Source organism: Dipodomys spectabilis, unplaced genomic scaffold, assembly GCF_019054845.1.
Source record: "Dipodomys spectabilis isolate Male_0828 unplaced genomic scaffold, ASM1905484v1 ptg000158l, whole genome shotgun sequence".
NCBI classification, from domain to species: domain Eukaryota; kingdom Metazoa; phylum Chordata; class Mammalia; order Rodentia; family Heteromyidae; genus Dipodomys; species Dipodomys spectabilis.
Window position 1 is genome coordinate 2,740,581 of NW_024870835.1, and position 12,837 is coordinate 2,753,417.

The 12,837-nt window shown below is 38.6% G+C and overlaps 1 protein-coding gene across 1 annotated transcript; it reads left to right on the forward strand.

Annotated features, from left to right (window-relative positions):
• Positions 1–10,376: 10,376 nt before the first annotated feature.
• Positions 10,377–10,946, forward strand: LOC122118940 (interferon alpha-3-like). Its single transcript, XM_042692900.1, has one exon. It carries the CDS (start codon positions 10,377–10,379, stop codon positions 10,944–10,946), a length of 570 nt encoding a protein of 189 aa, XP_042548834.1.
• The last annotated feature ends 1,891 nt before the right edge of the window (positions 10,947–12,837 follow it).

Here is a 12,837-nt window from a genome sequence, read left to right on the forward strand (position 1 = left end):
CTGCTCTGTGGTCTGTGGTCAGAGGGGAGGTTCCCTGTGACTCCTTGGGGGTGGGGGTATTTGTGGCAGCATTACATGGGCAGATATGCCAAAAACTCTGCAATGATGGAGAGAGTATTCCAATTATGCAAAACCAAAATGGAGTCCATTAAAGGATGAGAAACTGAAAATTCTGAGACAAAGATGTAGGGGTAATCTTCTGTTCTGAGGTCAATCACTGACAAATAGAGACATACATAATCAAGCATAGCTCTTAGGGTGACATTCAAGCTTAAGTCAGAATCGCTGTGGTAAAGGCTTCTATGAATGTGACTCAGGCATGGTTCATTTTATAATATCTCAGCAACAGTCATTTTTCTGACTTCATGCACATCAGCTTTGGCCTCTCCACTTGTGAGAGTTTCTAGTTTCTTGTTTTGAGAAATTAGCTGCACTGTTTTCCTCATTTATACTTTGATATTTGGGTGAAGTGCCACTTCTATTCTCTCATTTCAAGAAGAATTTAATTAATAGTTTTTCTCATAAACCACAGACCGTTTTGCAATTTTATAAGTCATAAAAATAGCACTCAGTAAATCTATATTATTTCTCTTCATAAATAATGATGATGAGAAATTGGAAGTTTTCTCCACTTACATCCTTGAAGCAAAATTTAAGTATGTGAGGTGTCTTGACTCTTTGATATGTAGAGCTTTGTGTCAGTATTGGAAACCAGGGCCATGTTCATTCTCTATGAGCAAGAAAAATGTGCCTTGTAGGATCAATTATTTCAGCAACCAAAAGAAAGAATATCCCTACTCAAATAGTTCAGATATCATTAAGGAGTGGACAATCTGTTCTCAGAGAATGAGGCCAGCAGCGTGTGGAACACTCTACATCAGAGTGGGTTATTTGGTAGACAAAGTGTCTTGCATGCAACTTGGAACCAAGGAAATGATATTATCTTTGCAGTGAGAATCTCTTCGTTCATACGCTTTTGAAAACAATGAACATTCAGACTAGTGGTGATTATTACAGCTTAAAGACCAGTCAACATCAGTATCCAATGGTAACAAAACAGGAAGGCAGTGCCATTCTTAATGATAAAGAGTTTATTTTCCATATATGGTCTAGTCAATTCCTAATCAACTGCAGAAACACTCAAAGCCATAAAATAAAAACCTCTGTTGACCTTTAAATCTAGAAATAACTCAGAGGTGAGGATGCACGGTGAAAATCTGCTTCTGCAACAAAGATCATTACTTACTTTGGGATCAACAAAGATGTATATACATAGATTTCATGTATACACGCTTATTAAATTGATTAGTATCTATCATATGTGAAAGTTCTTTGGAAAACACATCCTGATTTGTACAATTAATAAAATGATTAGTTCATGCAGAGAATATGAAAAAGGAAACAAAAAAGTAAACATAGAAATAAATATTGATAAAAGAGGAATAATTTGTTCCCAATACAAAAGCCATGTATAGACAGGAAGTCTTCACAGAATCTTGGTTTCAGGGTTCAGAAGGCCCAGCTCAGTCAGGTGAGTAGTCTCCTCACTTCCCCATAGGTCTCCTGGGCCCTCTACTGACCACCATGGTGCTGTGCAGCTGTGGACCTGTTGGATTTCTGGGCTGCCATCTGCTCAGAACTCTTTGCTGCGTGGCAGGAAGGCCTTTGAAGTACTGGAGCAAATGAGGAGACTCTCCCCTGTCTTGTGTCAGGAGAACAGAAGTGATTTTCAGTTTCCCTGGCAGACAGATGGTGGATGTCAGCCAGTTGCACAAGGCTGTGTCTGTCCTCCACGTATTGCTGCAGCAGATCTTCAGCATGTTGCACTCAGAGTTCTGCTCTGCTGCCTACAAAACCAAACTCCCACCTGAACTCCACACTGCACTCCACCAGCAACTGGAGGACCTGCGTGATGCAGGTGAAGAGAAACCAAATCTGTTCTGCAAACTAAAGGCCCAGCTCGAGCCTGGTGGAAGTACTTCAAAAGACTCTCTCTCTCTCTCTCTCTCTCTCTCTCTTTCTCTCTCTCTCTCTCTCTCTCTCTCTCTCTCTCTCTCTCTCTCTCTCTCTCTCTCTTCCTGGAACTGATGAAATATAGTGACTGTGCCTGGAAATTTCCAGAGAAGAAGTCATGATAGACTCTCATGATGAGGAGAGTCTGCAAGGACTGACTACCTTATCTTCCCATGCACACGTACAACTGCTCAATTGGGCTCTTATTACTGTGTTGGTCACATTTTGTTGAATAAATATAGCTGGCTTCAAAAATATTAAGGATATATATGGTAAAAATATTCATCTGTAAGGACATTGTCCTTTTCACACAACTGCAATGATAATTATTTATTTCTTATGTTTATATCTGATCATTCTAATTCATTTACTTTAAATGAACTTTAGTTAGAATTACTTACTTAATAGCAAAAATATAAACACCAAATTTCATTAAAGAATACCAAACATTTTCCTTGTTTTTTTTTATTTATAGAATTTATATCCACAAAATGTCCTCTTTTAAAGTACCCAAAATACCATTTAGACATATTTTTTTCTGTCCTCACACTTACTGAGGAAGGACTTCAACATTTGATCTATAACCTCAACACTATTTTTATTTCTTTCATAAATTATTTTTCAGTTTGGGTCTTGAGTTTTTCTTGCGCTGACTATAGACTATAGACCCCAATCTTCCACCAATGCCCTCTCATTTAAATATCATCATGCTGGGTAATCTAACTTTTCCTTACCCCTTTGCGCATATTAGCCTCAACATCTATGAAAGATTCTTCAACAGAAGGCATCTTTCCTGTAAGGTGATATTAGCTTAGTAACAAGGAACAATAACAAAAAACTATTAGTAATTGGGTAATAGAACAAACTCATCATTCCTGGATGGAAGTGCTCAATGTGGAGATTCCTCATCAGCTGACTTGCTGGTTGTTCTCTGCTCCAAGTAATATGTACAGAACTGGAATGCTATTGGCTTGACATCTTCCCCTTATACACACAAGTGCTTCTATAGCACTGGGGGTATTCTTATCACTTGGGAAGGAAAAAGTGGTTTGGTGGATCATTTGGTAGAGTGTTGAGGGGCCAATGGTATACTGCAAAGATCATTTCCATACCTGTTAAAAGGACCTGAATTTATTCTCTAATGATACCAAGACAAAGAGGCTGTGGAAAAAAGTCAATTTAGTTCATATGGAAGCAAAGAAGAAAGTTGTTTGAATGAGAACATTCTTCATTTTTATATTATTGGTACTATATTGGTACTTCATTTTTATATTACTCATACAAACAGTCATTATAATTTTGAAAAGTATTTATGGATGTTAATAGGATTTTAATACTATATATATTATATACTTTTAGAGAAATGGTGTGGTGGATCCTTGTAGAGTATTGAAGGGTCAATAGTATATTGCAAAGATCATTTCCACACCTATTAAAATGACCTGAATTCATTCGCCAATGATACCAAGACTAAGAGGCTGCAAAAATAAAAAGGCAATTTAGTTCATATTTAAGCAAAGAAGTAAGTTGTTTGAATGAGAATGTTCTTCATTTTTATATTATTGGTACTAAAGTCAACTTAAGGAAAAAAATAAATCAATTTACATAATTTAAGTTTCCCTACCAATGATTCAAACTTGAGGACATTGTTATTTATCAAAATTCAAGGGATCGTTGACTGTTTGAAGAGACTAACTTAAAGTGTGACCACAATTACATATTGCCAAAGAGTGGCCAAGAGCATGTGGATTCCTAAACAATGTTGTAAAATTCAGGTTGTGTCCTTCTAGTGTTGGGAGGAAACCAGGTTTGTAATCCTAGTCCCAAATGCCCAGCCTCTTGTCTTTATATACCAAATAACAGGAGATGCTGAAGGGATAAGAAAAGAGACATGTTTCAATGCAACAATGGGAAATGCAAACTTCAGTATGTCTTCAATCTCTTTGGCAGTAGAAATATTGATATCAGGTTAAATAGGAAGAATTGGAGCCAGTGACAGGTAAGTATGCATAGTTAAATGGTAAAACAGTCCATCATAATTTTGAAAAATGTTTATTGATTTTGTAGGATTTTGAATATTATACCTTTATATTGTTTATATTATACATATAAAGTCTTGCAAAGTAAGTATATATTACTCTGAAGGTAACTGCTACAGTGGCACTGTGGCTCAAGTGGTAGAGCACTTGCCTTGAGCTGAAGAGCTCTGGGACAATACCCAGGCTCAGAGTTCAAGCCACACAAATGACAAAAAAAAAAAAAAATTAACTGCAAACAAAATATAACTATAAAAAGTCACAATTTTTATTTTTTTATTGTTGGTCGTGGGGCATGAACTCTGGGCCTGGGCGCTGTCCCTCAGCTCTTCAGCTCAAGACTAGCATTCCACCACTTAAGTCATGGAGCCACTTCTTGCTATTTCTGCTTATGTGATGCTGAGGAATCAAACCAGAGCATCATGCATGCGAGGCAAGCACTCTACCACTGAGCCACCTTCCCAGCCCTCACAATTTTTAAATACATGAATTGTACTAAAATACAGGAATAGAACTTTCATAAAAGCCAGTGGCTTTTGCAGTAAACTTTCAGCTTAAACTTATTGTCATTTTAACCCAGCATTTACACTTTTTAAGTACAAAGCAGCAATATAGACAGTATATACAATTACATTGCTATATACATACATTCCAGAAATTAATCAGGAGTTCAACTAAGTGACAAGAAGAATATGAGCTAATCTGGAAGGTGGAGAAAGAAGGCAATGTGGAAAGCAACTGTTTGGGAAATGCCCCTCTAAATGGAAGAAGGAAACCCTAAATAAAAAAAAAAAAGGAAGGAGAAAGGAAGACATTCAGAAAATGGAGACTCAAGCATCCTCTACTAAGCCCAGGGAGCCCATCCAGGTCTTCACACACCCCAGAGACAGAGGATCAGCATCACCACCTCAGCCAGTCCAGCAGCATCTGCAGTTTTCTAAAGATGTCATTCCTGTTATCGTTTGATATCACATCAGTGAAGTTCTTCCATGTTTTCAGAACAGTTGGCAGAGTGTATTCAAGTCTCTAGACTCTCTGCTCTTTTATCCATACAGATGTATCTATCCGTCTATTTACATATTTTTATTTAACTGTTTACCAGACTTAAAATGTTATATATGGGAGGGGGAGGATTTGGCTGGGGGCAGGGGGAGGATGGGAAGGGATGGGAAGGGGAAACAAAGGAGGAAGCTACAATGCTTGATAAGAAATGTACTCATTGTCTTGCCCATGTAATTGTAACCCCTCTGTACAGTATTTTCACAATAAAAAATAAATAAATAAAAATAAATTAAAAATAAAATGTTATATATAATCATGTGTTACTTTACATTAAAGCTTATATATGTAATATATTTTAGGTTTTCTTATGATTTTAATTCTCTACTTGTGTACAGTTTCAGTATAATAAAGGAAATATCTGTTTAAAAAATAAATAAAAAGATATATCTTTGTTAAAAAAATTCCACAATACAAAACTTACAATATTACCCATACTCAGGATAAACAATTTGATATTGATAGTCCATTCTGCTTTGTCTTTGTCTTGTGGGAGCCTGTTACCATATTTCTTTACTATATGGGACACTCATTTTTGTCTTGGTCTGAAATTGTGAGGAGTCTGTATTCTACTCCTCCTGAGTTGATCTCCAAAAGGACTAGTCCAAGAAAGCAGAATGACTATAGAAATGCTGAGACTTTGTCCTCCTTCCTTCAAAATTGTGACCTATTTACATTCAGTGAAGAAATGGAGACTTGCGTAAATGCATAGAATTGTCAAGAAACAACTGGATGAATTACCAGAGGAACCCATGGTGCTTTGTTAATAACTGGCTCCTGGCACTAAAAACACTTGGGTCTGTTCACATTTCCTTAGAACTTAAAGGTTCATTATGCTCTGTTGCTTTACAAAACAATGCGCAACAGCACTTTGGTATTGGAGGTGGCACCTACGACCTTTTGTCATCTCAGCACTTTGTGACTTCAAGGTGTGGCATCTCCTTAGATGTTCATTTCCATGTCCATTTCTGCAATGGAGCCATTATCTGAATTCTTCCTCATGTGGTGATCTGAGATCATGGATGTGTTTAGAACAGTTCATCCATCCCTCTATAATTAGGTTTTTCTCCAAAACGGTATAGATAGGTATAACACAAACAGTGCTATTTGGAAACAAGTAAATATTTTCAAAGATGCATAAAATAGGGATTGATTCACAGTTCTTAGATTTGTAGTATTGTTTTCCAAAACATAATTGATACTAATAGTGTGTTATTCAGATTAAGAGAGGAAGTTTTGAGATATTCAGATTCCCTCGTCTTGTTTCTCTTACTGAAGCCACCCTGCCCTTGTATGCTTAGATTATCGACTAGGTGGAGCCTCACACAAGATAATTTCCACCATCCTTCCTTAGACTGAGTTTGTTTGAGCCTCTCTTTCTCCTCATGGCTGATCCCAAAACCATGAAAGAAAAGAAAGACATGTATCTGCTCTTGCAAAAATGAGACAGTTCAGTAACCTAGGTGTATTTCCTCCTTGCATGTGTTAGAAACAGCTATTTCCATTTCTTTTTGAAATTCAGCATTGACCTTCAGTCCTCTCGAATCTTTGCAATGTTGGTTTGCTATGACTGCTTTGCCATTTGTGGCAGTGACTTAAAAGTTATTTTTAAAGACCAGGCTTATTTTGTCAGAACCTATCATTCCTAGACATGCACTCTCCACTTGAGCTCTGCTCCCTTATCTCCACTTGCATGACCAGTTTAGGGGGTATTATTCCAACTTCCTGCCTGAACAGGATTGCTCTCCAATGCTGCAGATCTCCACTTGGGAGGACTGTCAAAGGCTGCCCTCCCTGCTTGTCCTTTGTCAGTTTTGCTTCACTGATCACTTTCTTTCTTTCATTTTCATGGCAAATGGGGTTGTAATTTTCATTTTAGCCTACCAACAGCGATCATTTTTGCTTTCTAAGAAACTGTAAAAGAGAACTAAGTCAGAGGAAATGGCAATTTAAACACTGAACAATGGTACCGCAGTGTCTTTCTTTTTCTCTATGGAAATTACCTCACCATGAAACAGAACACAGTGACATAATAGGTAGACAAATTTAGATCATTAGACCACCAGCACATTAGAAGGCACAAACTTAAAATTAAAAATGAGAAAGCACTGCAGTAGGGAAGGGTATGACTTGTTGAAATAGTTCCAGTGCTGTGGAGTTATCAGAAGGAAAGTCCAAGGATCCCTTTCCAGCATTCATGGTCAGCAATTCATGGTCAGCATGCATAGTCAACATTCACAGTTCATTTTTTCCCTGAAGACAAAAAGGAACTTGTACTCAGAAATTTTACTATCTGAAAATGACCTGAAGTCAAACTCAGAATGTCTCTAATCTGGTGTACACTATTCATTGTGAATTTACTACAATGGTTAGAGAATAAAAGCTCTATTTTCTTTTCTTTCCTTTCTTTTGTCAATCATGGGCTTGCACTCTGGGCCTGGTGCTATCTTTGAGCTTTTGTGCTCAAGGCTTTCACTCTACCACTTTAAACCACAGCTCTACTTTTGGTTTTCTCCTGGTTAATTACAGATAAGAGTCTCACCAACCAGGCTGACCTTGAACCTCCATCCTGAGATCTCACCAGCCTCTGAGTAGATAGGATTACCATTGTGAGACTGCAACACTGACATGTATTTTCTTAAATAATAATATAATTTAGGATTACATTTATGTCTAAATTCTTGAAAGCTAATTGCAGGTTCCAAGGTGTGAAATGTGATTCTTAGAGGGAAGGTTCTTGAAGACATTATGTATTAAAAATTAATCAGTCATGACATCATAATGCTTAAGTATCCCGCATTCATATAAATGTTCAGAGCTGGATTTCCTCAGCAGACACTTGTTGGTTCGCTCACTTCAGTGAAGGCCAGCACTATTTGAAGGACCCTAGAACTGTCTATTCTGGGCTTTGTCATCTTTAATGCATCATCCCAAATATGTCTATGGTCTTTGCGCACTGTCCTCTATATTGCATAGTTGAAAATTACTGTGATTCAGATGAGGATACATTCACAGGCCACAATGTACAGGAAACTTTATGTTCTTTCAATGGAATCACTCTTCACATTTTGTTCTAATGCTATTTGTGTGTGTGTGTGTGTGTGTGTGTGTGTGTGTGTGTGTGTGTGTGTGTGTGTGTGTGTGTTTCTGAGCAAGCACCATGGCTTGAACTAAGAGGCTGGGCACTATCCCTGTGTTTTTCCAGTAGAGGCTAGTGCTCTAGCACGTGAGCCACTGCTCTACTGCTGGCTGTTTTGGTGTTTAATTGGAGATAAGAGTCTCAGGTTATTACCTCTTCAAAATACTTTAAAAGAAAATTTAGCCAATGATTTTACAAAACAAAATATGTAAAAATAGTTGTGATTGATTCTGACTGAATTCCACAATTTATTCTCAGGGAAGATGCCAAGAGTATGAGAAGTCTTGAACTACATAAGGTCTATTACTATCATGAACAGTGGAGCATATGATCAGGGAGCTTCCTGTAGGTGCTGCAGCATCATGAAAACTAAAATGTACAGTGAGTTTTGAATATTTTGAGGATTCTTTCTCTACTTCACACACTGGAAACTCAAAATATAAACATAAAACCGTATCCCTACAACCAAATGAATGTACTTTAAAAAAATATTGCATACAATCTTCAACTATGAATTTTGAAATCATGAAGAATTGTATACAATCTTCTCAAATATATCTGTTGGCCTTGGAATTATATTTCTACTCTTAAGATAATGATGATTTTTCAGTACAAATTCCCACCAATAAGAGGAAAGGTATTCTTGAGATGTATGTGAACACAACTTAAATATTGCCAGTTTGGCCCCTTCCAAAGTCAACTCCTATAAAATATCATTCCTTAGAGTTCACTTAACTTTCTTGGATTTCCTTATGTATTCAATGATGAGCCACGTCACTGAATTCATGGAGGACACAGATAATGTGTGCAGGATCCCTGCTACAATCCTCCAGCAATAGAGGACTGTGTCTGCAGGTCATTTTCTCCAGTACAGCTTGATGAAGGTTCCCCTATATATGGGGCCTCCATTGACTTCTAATGGCATTCTTATGATGTGAACGTGAGTGCTTCTGACTGGATTTGGCCTATGAGAGTGAAGCATAAGCACAGGTTTATTGTATTTTACTATTTAATTCTACTAAGGTTTTTCAACCCATTTATGATTATATCACATTCTAGGTAGGAAAAATGTTGACTAAGATGATCTACCAGATGATGAAGGAATAATTATTTCCTCATGTGTAACAAAGTGATTTACTAATGTGGTATCTTCATAAACATTTAATAGTTTTGAAACAAAGGTCTTTGAAAGAAAATTTACAGGTGTTTTTCTGGCATCATTTATTTTATGCATTTATAAATTGAATATATACGCTGATTCATTAGTACTTCTAGCAGTATACATATTACAATAAAAATAAAGATATGACATGTAATTTACAAGAAAAATCACAATTGCTAAATTCAATTCCACTAACATACATACCAAAGTACTTTACTGGCAATACCAATGTACGTTACTTCATGGTTAACGGCAGTACTGTGTCTGTCTTATAGTGTGTGTAACTGTTGCTTTATTCTTAGCCACGCCTCCAGCCCCATCTTGAGATAGGCTCATGATGGCTGCTTCACCTGTATGCCTGAGCACTGGTTTGTCAACTTATTTTAGGTTTCCTTTTATAGGTGGCATAAGAGATGATTGCTACTGCTCCTGGATTCATAATTTGAGATGGGGTGTCATGAGCTTTTCTTATCTCTTTGAGATGGCCTCAAACTATGAGCCCCCTAGTCTCATAGTCAAGTATGAGTGACTGGCACTCAGATAAATTTTCCATTTAACCTTACAATATTTTATAGTTTAACCTAAGGTGCATTCAATGAGAAACAAAAATTGCACGATTTTTAAAGTACTATTCAATGGTATATAGTATAGTAATATCTTAACACATATGACTGTTGAATTTTAGTCAGGGATTTTACTTAAAAAACACAACTAAAAGTCTGTCAGGGCACCAAAAGGAAAACCAAGAGAGGAAAGAATATGGTTGTGAAATGATGCTCTAAACTGAGGTATGACCGCATAAATGAAAACAAAAAGAGAAGTAGAAACTGGGGAGAAAGGCATTCAGAAAATGGAACCTCGAGCATCCCTACTTAAGCCAAGGGAGCACATCAAGGTCTTCACACTCCCCAGAGGCAGAGGCTCCCATCAGCACCTCAGCCAGTCCAGCAGCATCCGCCCATCCACAATGCCCTTGCCCTTGGCCTTCCTGGTGACCCTGATGGTGCTCAGCTGCAGGGCAACCTGCTCTCTGGGCTGTGAGCTGCCTCCCACCCACAGCCTGGGCAACAGAAGAGCCTTGCTCCTCCTGGGACAGATGAGGAGAGTCTCCCTTTTCTCCTGCCTGAAGGACAGAAAGGACTTTGGATTCCCCCAGGAGGCATTGGATGGAGAGCAGGTCCAGAAGGCTCAAGCCATCGCTGTCCTCCATGAGATGACCAGGCAGATCTACAGCCTCTTCAGCACAAAGACCTGGCCTGCCCCTTGGGACAAGACCCTTGTGGACAAACTGTGCGCTGGCCTCCATGAGCAGCTGCAGGAGCTGAGAGCCTGTCTGAGCCAGGAGGTGGGAGAGCAGGAGCCTGCCATGGTGCTTGAGGACTCCACACTGGCTGTGAGGAAACACTTCCACAGGATCTCTCTCTACCTGCAGGAGAGGAAGTTCAGCCCTTGTGCCTGGGAAGTTGTCAGGGCAGAAACCATGAGATACTTTTCCTCATCTGCAAACCTGCTAGAAAGGATAAAGAGTAAGGAATGAGCTCTGCTCCTACATGGAAATGGCCCTCACTGATGGAACACAGTAGCTCCCTTCAGCGGACTCTGCCATTCTCTGAAGCTGTCATTTCTGCTATCATTTGACATGACTTCAGTGAAGTTCTTAGACGTTTTCAGAAGTGTTAGTTCATTTGTGTTCAACTCTCTACACTCTCCTCCTTTGCATATATCTATCCCTCTATTTATGTATTTATTTAATATTTAATGTGCCAGATTTAAATTATTTTATATTCATATATATTATTTTGTATACCTTTACACTGTGGTTTTATAATATATGTTATGTCTTACTTTTTAAATTAAAGTTTTGCTAAAAAAGCTTATTTTATGTGTTTAATTTTCACCTGGAAACCTGCAGTACTTGTGAGCCTTATAAAAGGAAAAAGATGGGGGGGCTGGGAAGGTGACTCAGTGGTAGAGTGCTTGCCTTGCATGCCTGAGGCCCTGGGTTCGATTCCCCAGCACCACATAAGCAAGAAGAAAAAAGCCGGAAGTGGCGTTATGGCTCAAGTGATAGTGCGCTAGCCTTGAGCTGAAGAGCCGAGGGACAGCGCCCAGGCCCAGAGTTCAGGCCCCACGACCGGACCCGAAAAAAAAAAGGAAAAAGATGGAAGTCATTTACTCATCGTGATTTTTGTCCATATCTTGGTGTCAGTTGGCATCTTCCTACACTGCAGAGAGAGTGTGCTCAAAGACCAGTGTTTACATAGCAGGTGTAATGCCATGGGAGGGATCAAATACACAGAAAGAAAAATTTGAAAATGATGTTCTCTAAACCAGATTGCATGCTGCCTTCAGGCTACACTTATGTTCTTTTGTATCTTTGCTTCTTTTAGTGAAGGAAATCTAAAAGCTATAACCTTTCTTAACATGCTATGATGAGAAATCTAATGAAATGGCCACAGGAAAGTGGTCACAGCCTTCAGCATGAAGGACTTTCAGAGAGGCAGAAATGTATGAATTGACTGCAATCTCCACAGATATGTGGCCCATCTGGACACATTTAGTTTCATACATGAGTTTGCAATGTACAAGGATCAGAGCTGGTCAAAGTTAACATGGAACACTGAGATATTCCAAGGGGAGTATGAAAATTGTATGCAGAGCGCAAATGAAACATAAATTTACTATTCAAATGTTAAAACAAGAGGCCATAGAGCCCAAGGGAAACAGAGATGGGAGAGCCTCACATTAAAAGAACACCAAAGGAGATGTGAAGGAAAGTGAATTTAAGAAAATCAGCTTGCTTGGGAGAGGAACCAGCAGGTGCAGGGAAGGTGTGGACTGAACCTGCCCACTGCTCTGGGAAAGTGGGTGGCAATGGTGCCATTGGGGCTCTGATTGCCAGATTCCATGTTTTCCCTCATTTGTAAATAGTTAGTATATGTCTAGGATAGTCCTAGCAGGTGAGCACAATAGCCAATAGCTATCTACATATGACCATAGAAGATGATGCTAAGTGAAATGAACTCCAGGACATGGAAACAAGAGGCTTTTCTTTGATGATGTTGTTTTTAATGCACTATATGGTTTCTTTTTTCTTTTGTGTATTTTTCCCCTATGGTTTATCCCTTGTTGTCACTGTATTTGATTTTGTTACCCTGGGTATTGCATATAGGTTTATCTGAATTAGGGAAGAGAAGGGGAACAACAAAATGGTGAGACAAAGAACAAAGGAAACCAGTGAGACAGCGATACTCACAGACACTATGTTGGAAATGAACTGTCACACCTGGCTGGGGAGGGGGCAGGGATAAGTTAGGGAGAAAGTGGGAGAAAAATGAGGGAGAGGGTAAAAAGTCTGACAGGAAATGTACTCACGACCTTATGTATGTAACTGAGGCAATTCACTAAACTTGAAGTAGCTCTTCCTT